Source organism: Neodiprion pinetum, chromosome 1, assembly GCF_021155775.2.
Source record: "Neodiprion pinetum isolate iyNeoPine1 chromosome 1, iyNeoPine1.2, whole genome shotgun sequence".
NCBI lineage: Eukaryota > Metazoa > Arthropoda > Insecta > Hymenoptera > Diprionidae > Neodiprion > Neodiprion pinetum.
In genome coordinates this window covers 17565049-17591046 of record NC_060232.1, presented here as the reverse complement: position 1 = coordinate 17591046, position 25998 = coordinate 17565049, and the positions used below count along the sequence as shown (strand labels likewise).

At 36.7% G+C, this 25998-nt stretch overlaps 2 protein-coding genes across 4 annotated transcripts in view; one reads left to right on the top strand and one right to left on the bottom strand.

The window, feature by feature from the left end:
* The window catches only part of LOC124224746 (uncharacterized), a 326271-nt gene that overhangs the window by 57108 nt on the left and 243165 nt on the right, over positions 1-25998 (top strand). The window lies entirely within an intron of this gene.
* LOC124212679 (carbohydrate sulfotransferase 11) overlaps positions 1-25998 on the bottom strand; it is an 89004-nt gene that overhangs the window by 15325 nt on the left and 47681 nt on the right. The window contains exon 7 of one of the 3 annotated variants that reach the window (XM_046613025.1): positions 4743-5348. The exons of the other annotated variants lie outside the window; for them this stretch is intronic. Within the exon in view, the coding sequence (XP_046468981.1) occupies positions 5271-5348 (78 nt within the window). The 3' untranslated portion in view covers positions 4743-5270. Of the gene's footprint in view, positions 1-4742; positions 5349-25998 lie in introns of those variants that run through there. 3 annotated transcript variants of the gene reach the window in all.

The following is a 25998-nucleotide window of genomic DNA, read 5'->3' as shown; positions in this document are numbered from 1 at the left end:
GAAGTAGACTATCATTCATTTAATTTTGACGAAATAAAAACAGACGTTTCTGAACTTGACAAACGTCTCTTGGTTGATGTTTTAAACAAATTTCGTTCAACTTTCGTCATAGGAACACCTAAATCTAGAGTAACGACCGGACAACTTGAAATTCGTTTGCTAGATCCTAACCGAACCGTGCAAAGACGACCTTATCGTCTTTCGACTGTTGAACGTCAAATAGTGCGAGATAAAATCAAGGAATTACAAGAGGAGAATGTCATCAGACCCAGTTGTTCTCCTTTTGCTAGTCCCATTATTTTAGTTAAAAAAAAAGATGGTTCTGATCGAATGTGTGTTGATTATCGGGAGCTTAACAATAATACGGTGGCTGATAAATATCCGTTACCGCTTATTGCTGATCAGATAGATAGACTAGGAGGTGCTCATTATTTTACATCTCTTGATATGGCTAGCGGTTTTCACCAAATTCCTATTCACCCAGATTCTATTGAACGGACTGCTTTTGTTACTCCTGACGGGCAGTACGAATATTTAGCAATGCCTTTTGGTTTGAAAAATGCACCTTCTGTTTTTCAGCGAGCAATTAACAAAGCTTTGGGAGATCTAGTGAATACGTCTATTATTTGTTATATGGATGATATTCTCATCCCATCAGAAACAATTATTGAGGGTATTCGAAAATTAGAAGTTGTTTTAGGGGCTTTGACTAAAGCTGGATTTTCAGTCAATCTAAAGAAATGTTCATTTTTGAAAACGAAAATAGAATTTCTTGGTTATCAAGTTTCGGCAGGAGAAATTCGATCAAATCCTCGCAAGGTTATCGCGTTGACTGCACTCCCGCCTCCTCAAACTGTTACTCAACTTAGACAATTTATTGGACTTGCCTCGTATTTTCGGCAATTTATAAAAGGGTTTTCGAAACTTGTTTGTCCTTTGTATAAACTTACTAATGGAAAGGGTAGGATTGATTGGAAACCTGAATTTGAGGAAATTCGAACAAAAATTGTTTCTCACCTGACGAGTTCTCCTCTTTTAATGATTTTTGATCCAAATTTTACTATAGAATTACATACAGATGCTAGCTCAGTTGGTTACGGTGCAATTTTCATCCAAAAAGTTGGTGGAAAGGCCCATGTTGTAGCTTATTTTAGCAAAAGAACTACAGAAATAGAGTCGCGATATCATTCGTATGAATTGGAAACACTTGCTGTTGTGAATGCTATTAGGCATTTTCGGCATTATTTACATGGTAGAAAATTTACAGTAGTTACAGATTGTAATTCTTTCAAGGCATCTCGTGCAAAACTTGACTTATCCCCAAGAGTTTATAGATGGTGGGCATTTTTACAGTCATTCGACTTTGATATTGTTTATCGAGAAGGAAAAAATCTATCACATGCAGATTTCTTTTCTCGAAATCCTTTACCTGAGAATGACAAACTGAATGTTGGAACTGTTGAGCAAAAACGTATAAATTTTTCAAAAATTTCTCACGGTTGGTTACAAGCGGAGCAGCAGAAGGATGCCGAAATTCGTGATCTTATTTCTAAATTAGAAAACGATGAGCTTGATTCAAATGTTTCTAATACATACGAACTTAAATCTGGAATTTTGTTCAGAAAAATACAGCGAAATAATGACACTCGTATTTTACCAATAATCCCTAAAGCTTTTCAGTGGTCTATAATAAATCATGTTCATGAATCGATTATTCATTTGGGATGGCATAAAACTTTAGAGAAGGCTTACCAACATTATTGGTTTTCTAATATGTCCAAATATGTCCGAAAATTTGTTGAAAATTGCATTACTTGCCGAATTTCCAAATCTACTTCTGGTAAAATTCAAGCTGAATTACATCCAATCCCAAAGAGTATTCCTTGGCATACTCTTCATATTGATGTTACTGGAAAGCTTAGTGGCAAAAGTAATATTAAAGAATATGTTTTTGTGTTTATTGATGCCTTTACTAAGTTTGTTTTTCTTTACCATACTTTTTCTATTGATGCTGTAAGTGCTATAAAAGCTTTAAAATCAATCGTCACATTATTTGGAGCACCGGTTCGTGTGATTGCTGATCAGGGGAGATGTTTTGCAAACAAAAATTTTCGTGATTTTTGTGCTTCCCATTGCATTAATCTTCATTTGATTGCTACTGGTACTAGTCGAGGCAATGGTCAAGTCGAACGTGTTATGAGTACACTTAAAAATATGCTCACTTCTGTTGAGGTTGATAATAATAGATCTTGGCAGGATTCTCTTGGAGATATTCAACTGGCACTGAATTGTTCCGTCAGTAGTGTGACTAAAGCTACTCCTCTGGAATTGATGATTGGTCGCGTAGCTAGACCGTTGAATCTGTTACCGATTACTGATTGTGAAAAAGAAATTGACTTATCGGAAATCAGAGAGCGAGCAGCCAATATGATTGAGATTAACTCGCAAATTGAAAAATCGCGATTTGATGCCCGAAAGGCAAAATTTTTAAAATTTTCTGTTGGGGATTATGTTTTAATTGAAAATCACGAAAGAAATCAAACAAAATTGAATTCAAAATTTAAAGGGCCATTTCGTGTTATTGAAGTGTTAGACGGAGATCGGTACATTTTAAAATCTTTAAATTGTAATCGAACGTACAAATACGCTCATGACCGTCTTCGAGCAATGCCTGACTGTTCTGTACCTTCAGAATTGGATATTGATTTTGATAAATCTTCTGAAGAGTCATTGAGTATTCAAGGTATTAAATTACAAATTTAAATGTGTTATTTTTGGATTAATAACCTGTGACATCCTTGTTGGCGCACCTGTTATAAGAAATTCATCAGAATATTGGAGTAGGAAATGATTGTCATTCCCTTTGGTTTGAGCTTGATCCTAGTGCACACATTCATTACGCTTATTAGTTGCAAGTCAAAAAAAAAAAACCTTACTCATTTCGGTGAGCGGAGATGGCGCAATGTAACGGCTAATGGTGTGGTGCTGTCGCATGAGGCGACTGTGTGTGGAAATGTTGATGTATGGACGGCTTGACGTTGTCATACGGTCACATATGTGAAGCCCAATTGATAATTGGCAATGTGTGTGGAAATTACATGAGAGGAATGCAAGTCTTTTGAGAAGATTGTAGTTCTTGCTCTTGTGGAAAGAAGATGATTTCTATGAAATGGGGTGTTGTCAACAGTTTGTCACCGGACTTGTTATTTAGTACGGAATTTGTTATAACTTATGGATTTGTTGAAGCACATCGTGATTTTTGGAATGGTAATATGATCAGGTTGGCCGAACGGTCTAAATATCTTCTAATTTTTGTATTACAGCACACGAGGACGTGTGATTGTCAGGATTAGCCGTGTCAAGGATAATGAAATGAATAACGAGGAGGATTATCACCGCTTTCTTCTATTCGGTCTCCAGAGAAACTACGGCAAAGATCAATAACAGAATAAACATTGAGCAATTTGGATCTTGTTATAAACGTTGAATTTTTAAAAAGCTTTGTTCAATAAGTTAAGTTCCGTTTTTATCTTGTAAAAGAATAAAAAGGTGGTTCAACATGCGTCCCACACGCAAGACACAAAGTTCACGAGTGATATCTGGCCATTCTCCGACAAGTATATATTGCCTATTTTGTATCGAGTTCGGTTGGAGTATCCCGCTGAGGACACGTTTCCTAGAGATTTCCTTAGGATGTGTGCGCTTGTGACGGGCGGCTCTAAAACGCCACGATACAATACACAACCTGACATTATTATACCTTCTATATAATTAGGTTTGCACGAGAAAGTACGTCGCTGAGCTGAGCATGCACTGTGAAACAAACATCAGTCCAGGGCACGAAGTGCGTAACAAGTCGTAAGTCGTAACATCGATGGCGAACAAAGGGCAAGATTCAATAAAATCCGCAGAATGTCACGAGTGTGCGGTATGAGCTCGTATTTATATACGAAGCAATACGTTTTGACATAAAATATATGTTAAGTATCTTTAATTAAGTATCTTGGTTGACAGGTGGATGCAAGTATACTGTTGCCTCTCTCACGTGGGTTTATCAACGGAGCGTAGATCTGGCATCTACATAAATGAACTGATACTGGCAAAAAGCAATGGACAAGGGTTGGAATATGCAAGAAACTGAGCTTTCATTAAACAACGCAATTCGAAAACAATCCATCAGCTGCGTGGCACATGATGCAAAGTATGTTCGCCATTCTGTACAACAAATGAGTTGCTGTACAAGCATTTGCTGGCCTTAATACTTCCTTTTTCAGCTTTGTTACCCCAGAAAGTTGATTGTATTGTAATTTGAGCTAGCTAGTACCAGGTCTATGCTGGTTCGGTTTCTGTTCAATCGCTTATCATTAAAGAGGTTGGATATTTTTGTGCTACACAATGCAAGTTATAAGGTCCACGGACAACCACTCGAACACTATTCTTCGAGACATAACTTTGAGTGAAAGCATGTATGAAATGTATAGTACTCTGTTTTACATGATCTATTTTTTTATTCATCCTGATTATTGACACATTCTTTCTATATTTTAGACACAGAAAGCTTTGACTAAAGCAGAATTGGTGTGACATGTGCATGGGCGGCTAGTTTTTCAAATATGGACGAACCAAACGCAAGATCGAACATCAGCAGCGAGGGACTATTCACTTAAGAAATTAGTTCTAAATCACTGGACATCACTCGAATTCGAGTTGTACTTTAATATTGAACTTCACGTGGAAATCGGTAATATGCCGAACATCTTGAAACGTTTATGGGAAATCCATACTACATTTCAATTTCTGTACTGATTTATACATTCTATGCCTTGTCATAAGTAATAGTGTATGAAATAAGTTTTTCACCAGTAAGCAACGCTCTGCCCAAAAGCAAAAGACGAAAATTACTCGTCAGTTCTGTGGGAGATCCATGCCACTTTTCAATCTCAGTATTGATTCATTGATTTTATGCTTAGTCGTAGATAATAGATTAGAGGGTGAAATAACTTTTCCACTAGTAAGCACCGCTCTACCCAAGAGCGAGAGACGAAAGTTACTCGTCGGTTGTGTGGGGGATCCATACCACTTTTCAATCTCAGTATTGATTTATAGATTCTATGCCTTGTCTTGAGTAATAGAGTGTGAAATGAGTTTTTCACCAGTAATCACCGTTCTGTCTAAGAGAGAGAGACGAAAGTTTGGTCAGTTGTATGGGTAATCCGTACTACTTGTAACAGTTTGAATACGCCCGCCAAAAACAAAGACAACTTGACTCATTAATAGGTAAGCCCGTAGGGGAAGCCTTGACCTGGGCGGTTATTGGGATGATAGATGCCCCAGACCTCCAGAGATTCCTTGGACGACGATTGAACGATCAAGAGTTATTCGAGCGCGCTCTTCAATAACAAAAATCCTGAAATGAACAACAATTTAACAAAATAAAGTTCACGCTTATTGATTGAACTTGTGATTACAAAGAAACTATCAGCGACCAAATTTTGAAGGATCAGCGACAAAGAAACCGCTCCAGAACATGACGGACGATGGGAATTCTATTGGCCAAGCCAAGAATTAGCGAGTTCAACAAAGGAAAGGGAAACCGGAATATGAAAAACATGCAGAAAGAAACGTTTACGATAAGTTATAATTTGACATGTTATTTCAGTAATTTTCTTGATATACATTTGATTGAATTATTATCGTCATAGATTTCCGTCGTACCAATTTTAGTTATACAATTTCTTTATACCGGTTTTTTTTATATTTATATGTTTCTAGTATTCGGTTTACGGTTATATGGCCATGTAATTGGTTCATACCGAATCTCCTAAATTCAGTACCAATCATTTGAAACATCAGGAAAGTCTCGTTTTATCTGTGTCCTGTAAGGCAAAAAGATAACAAACAAAAAATGATAACGGATAATTCTGGTATTTGCGAGAGGCTCTTCAGTTACATTTGAATCTTTGTCGGAACAAACCGTGATAAGAAAATTCCGTTACATACTTTTCAGTTTTTGTATTGATGCATAGATTCTATGCCTCGTCATAAGTAATAGAGTGTGAAATAAGTTTTTCATCAGTAATCACCGTTCTGTCCAAGAGTGAGGGACGGAAGTTTCGTCAGTTGTGTGAGGAACGTTTCTTCTACAAAAAGTTGATATTTTACTAATGAAATCAAAGTTTTGTTTCTCGTCAACTTGACATGCACCGAATGCAGAATTAACGTACATTTATGTACGTAAATAATTTCCGTATTCGGATCATGATTTTATGCAATCGATTGCATACATTGCCATGCTGATGAGCATTGTTGTGAAAGATTCACGAATTTTCACAATGCAGCGGGCACCTTCTATGCAGGTTTCTACTATTGACCTAGCGGTGTGCGGAGGCACCTTGTTACTTTGCTCTGCATTACCGCGCTGGAAGGTGGCCGCATCGGAGTTTTCACGCGTCTTTAAAAGTACCTTAAGATGGGGAACCGTTAATCTCCTCTACGTAGGCAATGATGGAACTGATCCATGTACAATAGGGTCTGACCAGAATTACTAAAAGCCTATTTGGAACCATTGCAAGCATCGTCGGACCCTAAAAATTAGTCAGACATTTGAAAACAGGAAGTTTAATTTTTTAAATTATTTCTAATTGTAAAGTTTACGAGAAATTCGTTTGGAATTTTCCGCAAATACTGACAGTAGAATTTAGTAACCATAGAACAGACTCGACTGACTTCAGAAATACTACATTTAAATAATATTTCAACGGCGCCATTTATTTATGAATTATCACTGTATTTTATGCAATGTTAATATTTCTCAGTACCATAAATACAAGTTACAGTACTATTTTCTTACAGAAATAATGGTACGAAGGCATTGCACGAATCATCTTCTAATAATAATAGGAAATCCTTTGTTCTCGGATACCTGAATTCAGCATCTTCAAAGAACCAGAACCAGTGCTCTTTTTATTGCAACTTTGTTCTTTCAAACTCCCTTTGAACAAGATAACTTTATTACTGTTTTTCCGGGGTGTCTTCTTAACCTGTAAGCAGGAAAAACTTGACAAATGTCGGATGGAGAACTCGGAGGTAAAGCACTATCGAGACACAGCTCTTCGACTTCCGGGAGAAGCAAACAATCACTGTTCAACGTACCTAAAAAGATGGCAATAACATTATATTGGTCGAATTCAACATCAGACAATAATTTGTCGCTACGTTTCGCTACAACGAATAATAAACTGTAACTCTGCACCGTCTATTTATTAAAATCCCTCGAATACAATATTTGCGTATCAAAGCAGACCTATTTTCACTTACCTGACGGAATTCAGATCGAGTTCTAAGCGAAAAGTACGATTTGCTGTTTTTTTTTTCACTGATTTCGCTTGTTGCAGAGATGGCCCTCCACCTTTCTTACTTCATGAAACCGATGCCGTGAGCCGATGTATCTCGTCGAATTCCAATTTAGACTTTTTCAGATAATCATGAATGAGTCTTCACCGTTAAGTATTTGGTTCACGTAATTTTCGTTTACACTCGTGTAGCATCAATTCGCGAGTGGCGGACATAACCTCTCCCAAGTTCGCAAGGGAAGCGCGAAGTTTTGGTAAAGTATTTTTTTAATAACGATTTTCGGATTACAGTAATAAATTGACCGTCGAAGGAATACGACGACCTGATCGACACGATTAACGTGTATCTGATTTATTTTACTTCGGATCAGTTCCGAAATGACGATCTGTTTTTCGTAACAACACCGACAGCAGTTGCCCACAGCTAACGGTGGACTCCTAGGGACATTTTCTGACAGTCGAGATTGATATTGCGTTCGCGGCTCAGTCAGGCGGTAACAGTCGGCCAATAAAATTCGAACGACTTGACGCACGCGCATTAGGTGCGCACTTCCCTCGTGGACACACGTTATGAGAGATCTAGATGTGACATAGTTGAGAAAACAGGAGTGTCTCCAGAGACAAAACGTACAGTTGCAGAAAAGGTGTAAGGCTGCAGACAGAAGGGAATAAAATGAGATGTGTGAGAGCGATAGTGAGTAGCGTGAGGCTGGGTAGAGATGAGAGGACAGAACAGATACCATGATATTAATGTAAGAACTGTAGGAGAGTTAGCGAGTAGGAAAATAGAGAGGTGGTAGGCCGGACGTAACAACTAAAAATTTATTTTCCGGATTTCGATAAAATTGATTGTATTCAAAACAACAGAACAAAGTAGGGGATACGTGTTTTTACGTTTTTCCAAATAACGTCACTTATGGGTTGAATTACGCTTATACACGCGCAGCCCAATTCCCATAAAAATTGTACTATTTTGCTTGAATTCATCTTATTCAACATTACATAGCTCTTTCTAAGCAACGATATAGGCACCTCTGCGTTTCAATAAATTTCAGTCGCATTTATAACAAAAACTTCCCCCTTAAAATGCCGAACGATTTCTGCTAGAGTTTCTCTCAGGATAGTGAAAATCTTCCGGAGCCTGATATGTTAGGAATTTGTGAGGTTACTGTAATCGATTCTGACCTTATTATTTTGGAATTCAATATGGCTAATGATCGATGTAAATATTTAGGACTTCGGTTATCATTTTTTTCCAAAAGATTGAAAGAAATCGGAAAAGTAACGTGGAATGGCTTATATACCATTGAAGGAATAAAAGTTATCTTGTGACGCAGAGACACCAAAGCAATTACATTTTATTGCGGCGAAGTTCTGATTTCATCTGCCTGTTGCGACGTATCATGCGGGACATACGATGAAAGCAAATCAGTTTTTTTGGTCGACTGGCGCGTAAAAAAATTTGGGGCTCAAAAAATTAAAAATGGTTCCCACCGCTCTCGCGGCGGTTCAAAGACATTCCCAAGGAAACACATTTTCTTACTATCTTCTTGAAAATTTGAATGTATATATTCATTGATGTCCTTTATACGTACAAAAAGTTTCAATACCTCTTGTGGCACTAAATTTGTAGATATTAACTGTTGAAAATTGAACTTTCAACATACGAGCCCCACATCGACATATGTGAACACGCATGTCTTACGATATAGCATTGGTATTTTTCTTACGATTGTCGTAAAAAACTGTGAATCATTAACTGAAAATATGACAAATATTTCCCTGTAAAGAAAAGTACAGCAAGCGGTATTCGTTTCTTCGTAGAATATGTTTGAATTGAGCTACTTGTGACCGTTTCCAATTTTTTTTGCATAACATATACGCGATTTGACAACGTCGCGCGTCAGAGTAGGCGAGGAGTTTGAAATACTGTCGCCTGATTTCAAGAAGTGCGTGTAGCTTTCGGATGTTGGAAAAGTATGGGTTATGGTAAATGAAATCTCGATAATTATAACAAATTAAATATTTATTAGTATTCAACGTCATTCTCTTATTTATTTATTTTAGTTTGCACCTTTCAAATTTAGCTAGAGGTTTTATTTTTGAGGGAGCCTAATACTTTTGTAATAATATCTTTTTTTTTTGTTATTTGTACCTCATTATAATCTAATTCTGCTGTAAAAAATTACCCAATAGCTTTTTCGCCTCCATCTTTATATATTTTCATTAAGCTGTCACACGAAATATCATTTGCAGCTACTTTCTCGCACATATTCATGGAAATAATATTGAATAATTCAGTCAACAGTCGCAAGTTGCACTTAGTTTTATCTGACTTAGATATTTCCTGTAAATAAAAGTCACTAGTTTTGTAGGAAAAAAGTAAATCACTTTCTAAGTTTAACGTTTTGATCAATGTTTGTAATACCTACTGAGACGTCATAAGCAGCATTGTGAAACGACTGCTGATCATCACACTTTTGAAAGAAATCTTTACTTAAAGTTTCTAGTTTAAAATGACTGGGACCTTTTCTGTCAACAAATGTTTTTCCGAATAACGCCAAAGTATCTGTAAAGCCCGAAATCAAATTCAATATTCCAAGTACATTAGCATTTCCTAAAGCTTGTAAAAGCCGAGGAGCATTGAACGGGGCATTATGCCCAACTAACAAACATTTTTGTTTTCGGTCAAGTAAATCAAATTGAAATTTTTCAAAAGATTTCAATGCATAAAGAATTTTAACAGTCTCAACTTTTTCTTCGCGATGAAATAAATCCGTATGTTTATGACGAAGTTGAGTAACTGCACTTGCTGACGCAGAAATATTTTCCGTTGTATGTACATAAACATTGAAAGTTTGATCATCACACACAGCAGCAATTTGCAAAATATGAGCGTCTGCTGCAAATCCAGTAGTTTCGATATCAAAATAAACAATGTTTGCATCATCTTCCGAAATATTATTATTATTGTTACAAAGGGTGAAATCACCCGTTTTGCCCCCTCTTTAATGATCTAGTAGTCATCATAGATAAAAGACGTTTATAAACCTCTTATGTCTTTCAAAAGAATAAGGTTGCTGCGTCAACCAACATTATTGTAAAAACAGTCTTGTTTCAGACTTTAAACGACAAACACATATTACGCAATTAAAGCATTTTCACAACATTTTATTCACGCTCTTGATTTTTGACTTGATAATTAAACTCGCGGATCCATATTCATTTTCCGTAACGTCAAAGAACGTTACATTATTATCAGAGCGTTTATCCGAGCTAATGTTCAATTCATTAATTCCGCAGTTACTTTGATAAGTAATGCCTTCGACTCTTTCAGTAGTTTTTCTTAAAAGTTCTCTCTTTTTTTTTTAATTCAACGCGCCTTAATTTTTTTTCCTTTGATTAGCTCAGTTTTGATCTTTTTTCTCGCTTCCAATAACCTCGATTAACAAACTCGATAGTACGAGATCCAAATCACACTTCTTGCATTTTCTGTTTCTTTTGGCGTAATCTAAAATTTTTCCAGACAAAAAACCAATCACTGTGCTATAGCCATTCAAGCCGTCGCCGCGTCGTAGCTACGCCCATTCCCACGTTTCGACCAGCCCATATCAAATGAAACTATAATAATAAATAATAAATAAATCAATTATTTCGCCTAAAGCTTGATCGAATGACGAATCGACAGTATTTGAAGATACATACGTTAATAATATCTAACTGAGGGAAAATATCTCGAACAATATCCACAGGCCTGTGAGAGGAAAAAAAACTTTACCGACAAATTATACAGCATGTACAATTGCTAAATACAATATCGTAGAATTTTGCGAAATAATAGTTATAAATAGCCTGATTATGTGTAACGGAATACAAAAGTAATAGAAATATAAAAATATTGAAAGAAAAAAGTTCGGTGTAAATTATTTACAATTCAATTCATTAATTGGTTGTTACATGTGTTTTCAATAAACTAATGATAATGCTTACCGTGTATTACACAACTTTTCAACATTGTTGATGACCAATTCTTTCTCTTCTGACGTAGCTCGTTTACAACTATCCCTGGCTACGGCTTCTATTGCTTTTCCAATAATGCTCTCATACTTCTTATATAAATGAACATTTATACGAGGTAAATTCGCACATGCGAGAATTTTATTCAGACTAGTATTTCTGACGCCTGCATGTATCGCACCTGGAACATAACAAATAACATAACCTATAAAGCTTGGCGGGCTTCAGTGATTTCATACAATGAAACAATTAACTCCCGATACAATTGAGTACAGAATTAATGATTTCGTTTTAATGAGTTGTCCACACATTAATCTAAATAAACTTCAAGCACTTACCCAGAATCACAGATGCGTTAATGTCAGACGCTTGGTTTTTTATCACTCCTGTATTTACTGAACTACATTCCGTAGAGTTATCACATTTCATTCAAAACTTTGAGTGAAGCCCTTCTCTTTGGAAATCACTTAATTTTTCCATATCTAAAAGACTTTAGCAGTTAGTACATTTCAGATTTTTAGCCAACTCTTTCAAAGAGAATATACTATGCTCATCAGGAATTTCGGATTAAATTAATTCATCACGTGTCGCGCGATTTTCCTTCTTCTTTGTGCCCGGCATACTTACCAAGGCCCGATTTATTTTCTCATTAATTTTTCTGTTAACTAATTTTCCGTTTATTAATCTCGGAGTCATTTTAGAGGTTGTTTAAAGAGAACTCTAACCAACGTAAACGATGTCTGTGTCACTCTTGAGAATGCAGGGTTGCCATTTTTGAAACGTAGCGCAGTAGGATCATTTTCTTAGTTTTGCGCATATCAGAGGGGACCAGGGAGCGCATTGCTGCTCACCTATTTCCTATTGTACGCACGGTACTAGAGGGGGGAAGGGGGAGGGGATCTTTCTGTAAGTTGAGCACGACTGCTGTTTGGGAACGTGCCTTGAACTTCGATTTGAATTTCGGGCGGTCAGTCCAATAGATGCAGTCATTATGTGCAGCGGAGCTTCATATGATATTATTCATTCTGACCTTGCAATTTTGAAATCATCACATAGTAGATGGCACAAAATTACAGAAATATGATATTGTTAGATTTATGAAATGAATACAACGAATAAGGAAAATCGGGACGTATTTTATTTTATTAATACGAATACGTCGGTTTGGCTCCAAGTCTAGAGTCTAATTCTCTTTCTCTGTTTCAGGTCTTTTAATTTTTTCGTTATCCGTCGACCGTCAACTGCACATTATTGTACTGTGGCGATTTGCTTTTAGATATTAAAAGAATAATTGATTTTTGTAATCTCAAGAGTAAATCTCTCTATCTAATAAAAAAGTTTCAAACAAATGAACAGGTAGAAAAAGATTATGATAACAATAGTAAAAAAAAGACTATAATAACAATAGTATAAAAAAGATTATAATAACAATAGTATACGCATGAAGTTGGCAGTGGGGTGAGATCCCGAAAACAAAACAAAAAGCATCTAGCAAACCCTTTGACAGCTGTCATCGGCTGTTTATGACAGTCTTTGACAAATATCTTTATAGGTATCTGTTTCTGACGCGCAAAAAATGAACATGCGAACGAAAATTATCAAGATGATTCCCGACGGGAATTGTCTTTTTCGCGCGTTGGCGTATTGTGTATACGGCACTCAAGATCGACACGCAGAGGTGAGACTGAAAATCGTTTCAAATATAGTGGATAATTGGTCTACATTTGCGGGTTTTATTACAGGTAATGAGTCAAACGGTGCTGTGATTAGGTCACCTGGTGATTACAAATCACATATGAATAAAAATGGAATACACGGGGGAGAAGCAGAATTAGCTGCAGCTGCGGACATTTTTAAGATATGTTTAATCGTGTATCGCGAAGAAAAAATTCATCCACACCGGATCGGATCACAAAATGAAACACAATTCTCGCTACTCTTCACCGGCGACGGAGACAGTGGACACTTTGATGCCTTGCAGAATCAAAATAAAATTCAGATAGTGAGTAATAAGTATGAAAAGTAACAATCAAATAATAGTAAATCTAAATATATCACCAAACAGTCAAAAGGACAGCCAGGATTTACGATGACAATGGAGAAAGGAGGAGTTTCAAGCAGCAGACAAGGCGATGAAGATGGTGGATGGTCGGAAGTGTCACAAAAGAAAGAGGAAAATAAAATTGTAAGTGCGAAGAACCAAATAAGCCATAGAATAATATCCATCAAATATTCGTATAACCAGGTAAGAGGACGAACAGGATCGATGTTGACTACAAGAAAAAGAGGTGTTTTGCAGAATGAACAGCAACGCAAATATAGAGAAAAAAATAATATAAAATAGGTGATTTTGGAGAATAATCGGCAGAGCGGTAGCAAAAATAATTCAGCAAGTCAAGGAGATAGATCGATATCAATAGAGAAGGAACACCAATTTTCAACCAACGAATGGAAGCTTAGATTGATGAAAAAAAGAAAAGTAAGCACAGAAGGAATTGAAGTGGATAGCAAGTGCAGACCTGTCATCAAATCAACATGAAGGAATTCGCCTGTCTACTAGACAATGCGTAAGGAAATAAGGAGGCGCGCAGCGCCGAGTGCCCGAGGCGCGTAGCGCCGACATGGGGTTGACGCGCGAAGCGCGCAGGGGCGAGGCCCCTAGTCGTTTATTATAAATCATGAGTACGTGTAAATGAGAAAAAAGACACATTTGTTTTATTACCAAATAAATAAATAAATTAGGGGTGCATAATTGTATAAATAAAATTGTAAACATAAATTATTAAAAATCATTCATTCATTCATCCATTCACCCGCATGATTTAAAATACCTTTTATGCATAAAATATTCACTGTAAAAAAAACACTTAAAAAAGTTGACATGTCGTGAAGATTATAATTAATTGTGAGTCAGGGATTGCAATTTTATAATATTATTTCTTGAATGCAAATTTATATCATAATTCATCAATAAAACACTGTCAGAGAAATGTCTGACGACATTTTTCCACACCCTAAAACGCAGGGGTTGAATCTTTGCGGTTGTTCCTTTAGGGATAATTTTCAATGTAACGTCTCTATTCGAAAGCGTTGCCTCACCTACAGCTGCAGGGCAGTGGCCACTCCATGAATCAATCAACAGTACAGTTTTTGAACCAACGTTGGGGAAAAAAAACTTGTTGCAATCAAGTTTTAAAATGTTCTGTAAATATAATAATATAATACTACTGTACACACTACTTTTTCATTTCCAAAAGTGAATAATCATGGAATTTTTAACCCGTTTATACCTGAAGTAAGTTTACCGGACTTCAGTACTTCTATGTACACATTATCTGGTCTAAACAATGTTCGTTGCACAATTGGATCGAACATACCACTTGGTTCTTTTAAGACCAAAAAAGTGGGGAAAGAAGTATTCCTTGAACTGATATAGTTAGCTGAATTGTGTAACTGTGTGTAGTAGAAGTAACTGACTGCACTAGACATTCCACCTTCTATTCTCCTTCGACTGCTCAAGTTCTTTCAGAATGCATCTCCAATCGGAAACCATTTTGATCTGAATTATACACATTCGATAAAATGTATATTATTATATTTTTTTTCACAACTTGTATAAATTGTTCAGCTTGTTCTCTCAAACTTTCGTCATTTTTAATTGTTTTTTGGTGCATAAATTGCAAATGTCTATTCTTTATGCTCTACTATTTTCATTTCTAAATTTTTTTACGGTTCTGCAAAGTACAGGGAACTTTCTTCCTCTATCTCAACGCCAGTGTATTCTTCCATTCCATCAACAATAAAGTTTCAAAGTGTTTTTTCCTCATTACTTATGGGCGTTTGAGCAATATTCATTGCTTGAAATGTTGTCACAAGTAACTGTATGACGTTCAAAGGATTGATCTTCATCCTTTTTATAGAAAAGCAATGATGTACTTTCAAATTCTTAATGACATATAAGGCCAAACAACTTTTGCAAAGACACCACTGCCAATTTAAGAATATAAGTTGAAAGTTAGCAGTACACAGTATCTGCAGTTATTGAACCGGCTATCAGAACTTTTAGTGACAATTTAAACAGTCGCAAGAGTGGCGGGGATAAGCTACTTTAATTTTTTGAGCTTCAATGTTTTTTACGCGCCAGTTAACCAGAAAAACTGATTTATTTTTATCGTATATCTTGCATGATACGTCGCAACAAACAGATAAAATTAGAACTTCGTCGAAATAAAATGTAATTGTTTTGGTGCTCCTGCGATACAAGAAGATTTTTATTTCTTTAATGGTATACAAGTCAGTCCATGTTAATTTTCCGATTTCTTTCAATCTTTTGGGAAAAAATAATCACCAAAGTCCTTAATATTTACAGCATTAGCCAAGTTGAATTCCAAAATTTTAAGCTCAGAATCGATTCCAGTAACTTCACAAACTACTAAAATATCGAGCTCCAGAAGATATGACGGTCGTAGAAAAAACTCTGCCAGCAACGGTTCGGAAATTTGAGGGGGTGGTTTCTGTTATAAATGCAACTGAAATTTATTGAAACGAAGAAGCTTCTAAATTGTTTCTTAGAAAGAGCTTCGTAATGTTAAATAAGTCGAATTGAAGCAAAATTCTGAATTTTTCTGCACGTAAATAAGGGTAATTCACCTCCTAAGTGACGTTATTTCGAAAAATGTAAAAACACGTATTCTCTACTTTTTTCTGCTGTCTCAAATACAATCAATTTCACCGATATCCAAGAAATAGTTTTTTAGTTACAAAATATTTCTTACCATTGAGACAGAAGTGATTTTTTCGCTTTGGTTTTGCTTCAACTATCGAATATTGTCTGAGAAATTTTATTTTAATCGTCATTTAGTTCTGATTCGCTGTTACTCGACGCGACCTGGGTCAGGTGATGTCGAGGCTCAGAATAATTTATTTCAAAGGGCGCCAGTTGATTATCGAAATTAACAAAATGAAATAACGACTAGGCTCAGTCGGCTAATGAATAATAATAATAAATAACAATCAGACTCTACTCACAGGGGGGGTTACATTTTGGGACCCAGAGGCGGTAGAATATAAATTTCCAAGAGTACGGAAAGAAGAATTGGACAGAGCTTAGACCCGACTCTCAGATATTTGTCTTACGTGTAACGACGCTAGTTGTTGAAGATTATTCACGATAGCACTTGATATTGGTAGAATAGCAAGAGAATTATTTATGATTAGACAGTGAACGATTTACTAGATATACAGAATACAAAATTGACGATAAGCGTGTGTACTACGTCTAAAGGTTGACGCAAGAATCTACAATTTGACTATGACTAATCTTATGATAGTATTTGACTCTTACGTTGAGTTACATGAGTAGGATTCTATCTTCCTGTTATACTTTCAAACCCTACAATTTTCGACTATTCAACTCCGTCGTAACCGGGCAAAATGTATTTTTCATTATTCGCCATAAGAATTATTCTCCAATTGGTTCCATTCAAATATCTTAATTCAAAGTATGCGAAACTCTGAAACTACCACTGGGGATGCCCAACTTTGAGGGTTGAATCTATCTCTTTAAACGATTTTTGTTCACCGATAAAAAGAAACACGTGTCGCTCAGATTTCGATGAAAAATAACATATCATTGAATAGACGAATTCGGGCGGGGATACCTCAGGCAGTTTTCTTGTAAGATGAAATACTAGAGCTTCACTTTTCGGGCCTTCTGTTCAGCGAACATGAATGGTGGAAGATGAAGAATTTCACAAAAGAACGTCCAGGAACATTTGCAGTCAGTATTTTTAATTTTTTTGAATATTTGGTCATCAGGTAAAATATCTGGGGCAAATGTGTTCGCAATTCGCCAGCTTGCTTTCTATCCTTTTGCCGCCCCATAAAGTTGCCGCCCGGGGCAAGTGCCCAGGCTTGCTTCCCTCTAGATCTGGCGCTGACATGGATGAGATCATACAGAGCGAGCGAAAGAGAGAGTATACGTCAGTGAGCGACGAGGTAACATACGATGCATGATACAGTGCATTCGGGCAACATGCCGCGCCAGACGCCGCGCCTTCTGACTTTGCTACTGCGAGTTTTGTCCTTTGCTTTTTATTTAAATACCATTGCACAATGGCCGAAGATCTTCTGATACGCGCACATGATGTTTAAATGTTTATATCTCCGTAAGTAGACATGCTAAATACATAAAAAAAAAAAAAAATGGAAACTGAAACATAAAGCTGTAACACTCGAATAAGTCCGCCTAAAATTAAAACATAATGTGACTAACTCAGTGAATGTAAAGGCTTGACCTCCGTTGTTATGCCCATGAGTTCCGTCCTCACCATTTCCCGCTAGCTCTCACTCCCTCGGCGATAACCGAACCGGTGACACGTGTCATAACATAATATACATATATCTGAAAATGGACTGAGCTTTTTGAAAAACTAAGTTTTTGTTGGATGTTCAGTCGGATAACCAACTAAATGACACACAAGAAAATAAATTATATACATATATATACGACAAAAAGGCAGTAAGGGCAATCGGATAAATTAACGGACGAAACTGGACAAACACAAAGCTATCAATAAATCATACTCGAATCGCTAGTGATAAGTTTACATTATACATATCTCTCTATATTATAAAGATATCTCGTGAAAGTGATCTTGACCTCGTGGTTTGAATGCTATAGAAGGATCTTGGATATGTAGGTCTTGTATTAATAACAAATATTTGATGTCAACTCCCGGATTGGAGTCATTCTCAGGCCAAATTTCTAATACATCTGTCAAAAAACAAAATTGTACAAGTATTTTGCTGATGATGGCAAGAATGTATGATAAAAAAATTAACCTGAGCGAATTTCAATTTAGTCTTATCCATAATACGTAGAGTGGCTTTACATTAAAAAAACAGAAAAAAGAGAAACGGGATGGACGTGCCCATTACGTGCTACAAAACAGAAATAGAACGGGCCTTAATGATATATAATGAGAGTACGGATATCGAATTAGGAAAACTAACCTTATGTTGCATAATCAATTAATAAACTAAGTAAAAAAACGTCAATCCATGAAACAGTGCCTTATTATATTAGTTGTCACTTTTTCCTTATTTCCCATCGCCCCATTGAAGTGTTGTTAAATTAAAACGGTGGACCAGTCGAAATTCGGAGCACCCAAATAAATTAGCCAAAATCTTAAATTCATGGATTGAATTGGGTTTGACGTGACCAGCTTCATATGTTAAAGATGGTTTGTATTTACTTACCGCCATCAGTGGTTTCAAACTGCCTTCTGATTACATTTTGGTTTCTCTAGATATTGTATCACTAGTAGTATATATATATATGACAGTTCTGGACCGTTGAAATAAATAAAATAAATGGAATAAATGTAATGAATGAAACAAATAAGAAAAATTAAACAAATAAAATGAATCGAATGACCAACGTATATGAAATGAATTAATGTAATAGAAAGAATGAATAAAATGAATAAAATGAATGAAATAAATGATATAAACAAAATAAATGGAATGGATGAAATAAATAAGATGGATGAAATAAATGAAATAAATCGAATGACCAACATATATAAAATAAATAACATACATCAAATGAATAAAATGAATAGAATAAATAAAATAATTAAAATTATTAAAATAAACTGAATAAATAAAATGAATGATATAAATGGAATGAATGGAATAGATAAAACAAATAGAATGAATGAACAAAATGAAATAAATAGGATGAATAATGTAAATAGAATGATTAAAATGAATAAAATAAATAAAATAAATAAAATAAATAGAATTAATGAAATAAATAAAATCAATAAAATAAGCACATAAATAGAGGGAAAGAGAGAAAAAGGAGAGAGAGAGAGAAAGAGAGAGAGAGAGAGAGAGAGAGAGAGAGAGAGAGAGAGAGAGGAGGAGAGAGAGAGAGAGAGAGAGAGAGAGAGAGAGAGAGAGAGAGAGAGAGAGAGGGAGAGAGAGAGGAGAGAGAGAGAGAGAGAGAGAGAGAGAGAGAGAGAGAGAGAGAGAGAGAGAGAAGAGAGAGAGAGAGAGAGAGAGAGAGAGAGAGAGAGAGAGAGAGAGAGAGAGAGAGAGAGAGAGAGAGAGAGAGAGAGAGAGAGAGAGAGTGAGGAAGGGAGGGGATGATGCTGAATACTGAAAAATTTAACAAATCGAAAAACTTCGTTAACATACTAATCGAATGTGATGATCATTACGGAAATTAAATCGGCATTCGCAGTATCGTAAGAGGATTGGCGTAGCACTATATATACTCTATAAAGTACACACAAAAGTAGAAACTCGTTGAAGTGTTCGGGTTTTCGAATGAAACACCTTTTTTCACCACTCACTTTGTCAAACACCTGTTTCTGCACGAGAGATTTTTCAAAATGCTAGAGAAGTTTCAAACAGCTATTCGGATTTGTATGAAAGGATACACGCTCACCCTCCACCGAGCAAAAAGCAATCAGCCAATCGTTCATGGGATGTACGCCTCGTGACATACAGGCAAAAATGTAACGCGACAACAGTATGAGCTGGAAAAATTTTCTCAAGAGATCGTTACCTGCTTTTTAATGATCAATTTTTCCCATCACGTGCTCCACGCTGATATGGTTGGGGACGTGCAGGCTCGGACTTGTTCGCTATAAAGAGTCATAAGCCCCAAAACTGTATGTGCACAAAGCATCCGGTCAAGAGTCGACGAGACAAGATTTTTCTCACGCCAAACACTGCTCGCTACCTGCTTTTCGTTGACCGATTTCTCCCATCACATGCCCCACGCTGAGAAGGGTTGGGGTGTGCAGGCTCAGACTTGTTTGTCATAAAATTTTTTTATTGTTTGATGGATGCGGTGGTCCACCACCGCAGCCCTCCACCCAGTCACCACTGCGCGCTGCCCACTACCTGCATTGTCGTGGACCGATTTTTTTCCCCATCACATGACCCAATGGTGCTTGTGGGTGTGCAGGTTTTCGATTTTTGCATAACCACAAGAACAGCCATATTGATCAATTTCACAACCTCTCCCCACTCACAATCCTGGATCGGTAAACACAGCGGCTTGCAACCCGACGCATGCACATTTTTTACACGGAAACTGTGAATCGTCTAAGAATTACAATAAAATATTCAATTATACAAAATATCTCCACATTCTCTTCCCTTATGCATACAGGTGTAACATATCATCATCAATAATAATAATAATAACAATAATAATAATAATAACAATAATGAAATCTCCGTACATGCATAGATAACGATCTGGCCAAAACATCGAGTCAATCAAACGATACTAGACGAGCACAAGATCAAAATCAAGACGTGAAAATGCAAACAACAAACGGTATTACGAATAGCACAAATGATTAAGTAAATCAAAATACCATTAGAAATTTCCCCTTTAGAAGAATCCCCAAACAAGAAGATCACGACACAACATCGAACCAAAATTTACCAACGTTATGTAAACAAGATAAACGACGCTATACTTAAAAAAATTCACAGCTAAGCCTGAAAATACTCTATAACTGACTTACAAGTTATTTGGAGAGAAAATGAGTTTTAATTCACAGACAGAATCAAATATGATATATAACTGGCTGATAAATAACCCTTGTTTTTATTTGAAAACAATTAAAAAAAGAGGCATGAGGAAAGATGTTTGGTAATTCACGCCGGGTGATCCCTATCCTTAAAGGGGCAGCGTTGCCCCCACCACCCATCGATCAGCCATCTGATGCCGAAGAAGTCTATGAAATCGTCACCCTGCCATCGGTAGTCGTCAGCTAGCCCTCGAAAATATGCAATTTCGCTTCAAATTTCCGCCCCACCTTGTCGGTGTTTCTTAAAATCCTTTCTACTGACGCACTCCAGGGACTCTAGAGTCCTCAGCAGATACTGTAGACATGGATAAACAACCAAATTTGAATTAAAATGATACGGAAACACTTCGAATAAAAAGAGCGAAAACCATGTGCCGCAGAATACTATCATGAACAATGAGCAATGAATCAAAATGAAGAATTCCCAAAACTTGAATACTTTTTCTTTGCACACATAAACACAAATAATTGAACGATTCAAAAACTCTTGAACATGTCACGATAAAAACATTTATAATGAGCAAGACGATGAAACTTGGTACTTACAGAAATCTTCTCTAATTTGAGAACCATTTTTTTCTTTTCTAACTATGTACTTTTATAACTCGTCAACTCAGTGAAGTTTGAAAAATGGATACAATTTTTCACGCAGCGACGCGATCTCAATTTCTTTGCCTCGGCTTTACGGACACTTTCTGTACGCAGAGATCGTCCTCCTTGCCTATATCATCTACAGCTCTAACCCGACCTAACCCAGCGGAGTAAAAGCTAACCTGACCTAAGACGGTAGGACTTGACCTAATGTAACCTTACTTGACCCCAGACACTACAACCCAACCTAATATAACCTATCCTAATCCAAGACTGTCCAACCTAACCTAAGTTGATAAAATACTTTCTTAAATGATTTATTCGATCAAGCTTGATCGCTAGCTTCGATAGTTCAATAATTCTTGAGCAATTCGCAGTTGGCGCGACGGCCTCGAGGTTTCTAGAACCTGACCTACGTCAAGGCTACTTCAACTTGACATAACCTAACTTGACCCAAGACACTACAACCCAACCTAATATAACCCATTCCAACTCGAGACTGTACAACCTAGCCAACCTCATATAACTTGATCTTTTGCAGGTTTCCCGGTAACATGAAAAGGCTTCCGTTTCCTCTATAGACGAGGAAGCTCTTCGTAACATTCGCTCATTTTACTTGTTCTGCCGTCTACTGGTTCTCATTTTGGTACACGTACTACTTCTCATGCAATATAGGTAATGTAACCGGGCTTATTCATGTTTGAAAATACAAATCCAGTAGATTCTAGCAGAGCTGTCGAGAGTGCGGTATGCATCACAACATTTTCCAATCCGCATTGTTGTAGTACGATGACATTGTGTAAAGCAATAATTCGATTTCTGACATGTCTTTCAAGACAGATTGATTTAGAATTAAAGTATGTAAAAATATTCATATTCCTGACCGTTATAAACATTAACACGATTCACAATTCCATCAGTTTTACACAATTCATCAACCCTATTGGATACGCAATTTTTATTAAAATCGCTAGCATCAACTTTTCCTCGCAAAATCACACTGCTGCCAATAAATAAGGAAAAATATATCTCATTCACGAATGCGTTAATGGAACAATAATGTGCTTGAGATTCATCGATTCGTTTGATTTTTATGGCTAGCAGCATCCTTTCCATAAACCTTCCACATATTTGAATGATGCAGATAAACACACAACGCGTAAATTCTGCAATAACCAGACTCAGTTCAGTTTGATGACTGGCAACGATGTTTTTCCCATGGATACGTTGATTGTTGGGAGAAGCTCGATGAAACTCAGCAACCTGCAACGAAGCATTTCTACTCACACCTATGTAATGCAAATATTTCAAACGGTGGTTACGAGCATGATAAAAATGTTTGGGAAGAATTTCATTTAGCACCAATGGATGACTATAGAGATTGATAAATGCAAAAGGGTGATCTGACCAGATGTCTCAAAACATATGATTTAGATCCGTTGCACTACTGCACAGTGCCGGGACTTGCTTTCGACGCTGTGCTCAAATACACGGGTGTAAATTTACAATATTCTAATCGATACGCTCGGGCCAATAACAGGTTTATGGGGAAATATCTTGATCCTAGTAACGTGGAATCGTATCTCATGTATTTTGACGTAAGCAATTTATACGGTTCGTTCGGGTGGTGGTATAATCCTATCGAAATAACAACTCACTCAGACGATCCACCGATCGGTTACATTCTGAACCGATGAATATCCGAATATCCTATAGAGCTTCACAAGGATCATAAAGATTTTTATTCTTTTGTCTCGAGCATTTCACACCTCGGGTTCTGATGAAGGATGGGAACAATGGAAAAATTATGACCGAATTCATCGGGGATACATGTAAAACTGAGCACATTTACCATCAAAGTGAGCAAGTGTGTCAAGGATGCCGGAAGTGCAACGTTAAACACCATCACGTTTAACGATTATAAGCATCTCATGGGGAGGCTTACACAGAGTTGGTCCATATCACAATGCCTAATACGTAGTAAAAAACATGAAGTTAGTCCCATTGTACTGAAAAATTGACGTTGAGTTGGCAAGACTGTAATATGCAACTGGTACCAGGACAGACCGACGCAATACCTTGAGGGGTTTACCACCACCCCCACAATAAACTAACTATAGGATAGAACTGAGGGCATAGAACTGCTGTAAGGACAACCCATTATCAAACAGAGATAGTTCTTCAACAATAGAATAGATCCGTGCGAAACTATACACATTTACCACCACGGATAAAAACGAAACGAAATATATCAACATTATCGAAGTGAGCAAACGTGTCAAGGCATGCGAAAACTGCAACGATAAATAACATCACGTTTAATGATTATAAGAACCGTCTGAGGGGCTTACCAAGAGTTGACCCACCCTACAGTGTTGAATACGTAGTAAAAAACGCGAGGTTAGCCCCAATGTACTGAAAAATTGATCATGAGTTGACAAGACGGTCATATGCAACCGATACCTGGGCAAACAGGCCCCCAGAACTTGGAGGGTGTGCTGCAACCCCGCAATAAACTAGCCGTAGGCTGGCACTGAGGGCATAGAACCGTTGTAAATATATGCGTTTGACACCCAGGGCGATCCTTTATGAAGCAGAGACGTTTCGCCAGCAATACGATATTGAGCAGATCGAAGTTTCAAAATTCGAATACCATGTGAATTCATGTATTCATCAATTATTTATTCATTTATTATTAATATATTGAGCAATTATTCATATTTGTTTGTTTACCACGAGAAAATTTTTCAGAAAATGGAAAAAAGTTTCCAGAAAACGAAAAAAACTTTCCGAAAATGAAAAAAAGTTCACCAAAAAATGAAATGAACATTAATCGTATCGAAAGATTATAGATTATTATGTCTATGACTATTATTATCATCATTATTATTATTATTGTCATTGCTATTGTCATTGTCATTGTCATTGTCATTGTCATTGTCATTGTCATTGTCATTGTCATTGTCATTGTTATTGTTATTGTTATTGTTATTGTTATTGTTATTATTATTGTTATTATTTTTATAATATTTTTTTATTTTCATTATTTATAATATTATTATTATATTAGTATTATTATTATTTGAAGGCCTTCGAACACGGCAGGCGATGGTGGAGGTGCCCCCTGCTACCTGGGTCTAGCGTTATCGACGACGAGGCCGCCTACAGCCCCTCTCTGCCGCAGTCGAGGAGGACCGCGATCCTCGCCTCTTCCAAGGTCGTCGCAGGAGCTGTCCTTGCTTGGGTAGTAATTACCCCTGGATTTGGAGTCCGCATGATTGTGGTACGCATTTGACGCCTTGGCGCGGAGCTTTGGTCGGTTCTACGGGCAGCTGTGTCGCCCCCCAAGCTGCCCGCGGAAGCCGTCGAATGCGTACCACAATCATGCGGACTCCAAATCCAGGGGTAATTACTACCCGAGCAAGGACAGCTCCTGCGACGACCTTAGAAGAGGCGAGGATCGCGGTCCTCCTCGACTGCGGCAGAGAGGGGCTGCAGGCGGCCTCGTGGTCGATAACGCTAGACCCTGCCCAGTAAACATGAGCCGGTTAAAATGTGGTTGAAGAAACGTTAAGGTCGTATAATTATGGTATAGGTAGAAAATATTACCGTGTTCGATATACGGTAATTTTTCAGTAAAATATTAATCGTTGTCTCTCCACAAATATTATACGATTTTCATTACACGTACATTTAAACAACGGTTTCTAGACTAATAATCAACGTTTTGTTTACTAGTTCAATTGCTAATTTAAATTCGTTAAAAACCGGTATATTTGTAGATATTAAAATACAAATTTTCTACGTTTCATCGTCAACGTTTTGTTGTGGTAAGCGAGATTCGTAGTATAAACGTGTGGTAAAACCGTTTATATTTCTAGTCTTATGAACAGTTAATATACATGTTTTATTCCTTCACCGGTAACACAAGTTTAACGTTTCATTCACTGCGTTTCTACAACATTTAAACAACGGTTTCTAGACTAATAATCAACGTTTTGTTTACTAGCTCAATTGTCAATTTAAATTCGTTAAAAATCGGTATATTTGTAGGTATTAAAATACAAAATTTCTGCGTTCCATCATCAACGTTTTATTGTGGTAAGCGAGATCCGTAGTATAAACGTGTGGTAAAATCCATTATATTTCTAGTGTCATGAACAGCTAATATACATATTTTATTCCTTCACCAGTAACACAAGTTTAACGTTTCGTATAGTTACCATACCTTGCCAATATGTTCTCATTAATTGTTTAATAATTAAGTCAATACACTTTTGATCTACTGATCACATGTAATACGTGAAAATTACGTCGTACATAGACTTGTCATATCGATACACAGAATTATATACCTACTCGGGCCGAAACGTAAACAAGATTTGTTTCGTACCTTTCTGACCTTCATATCCAAGAAT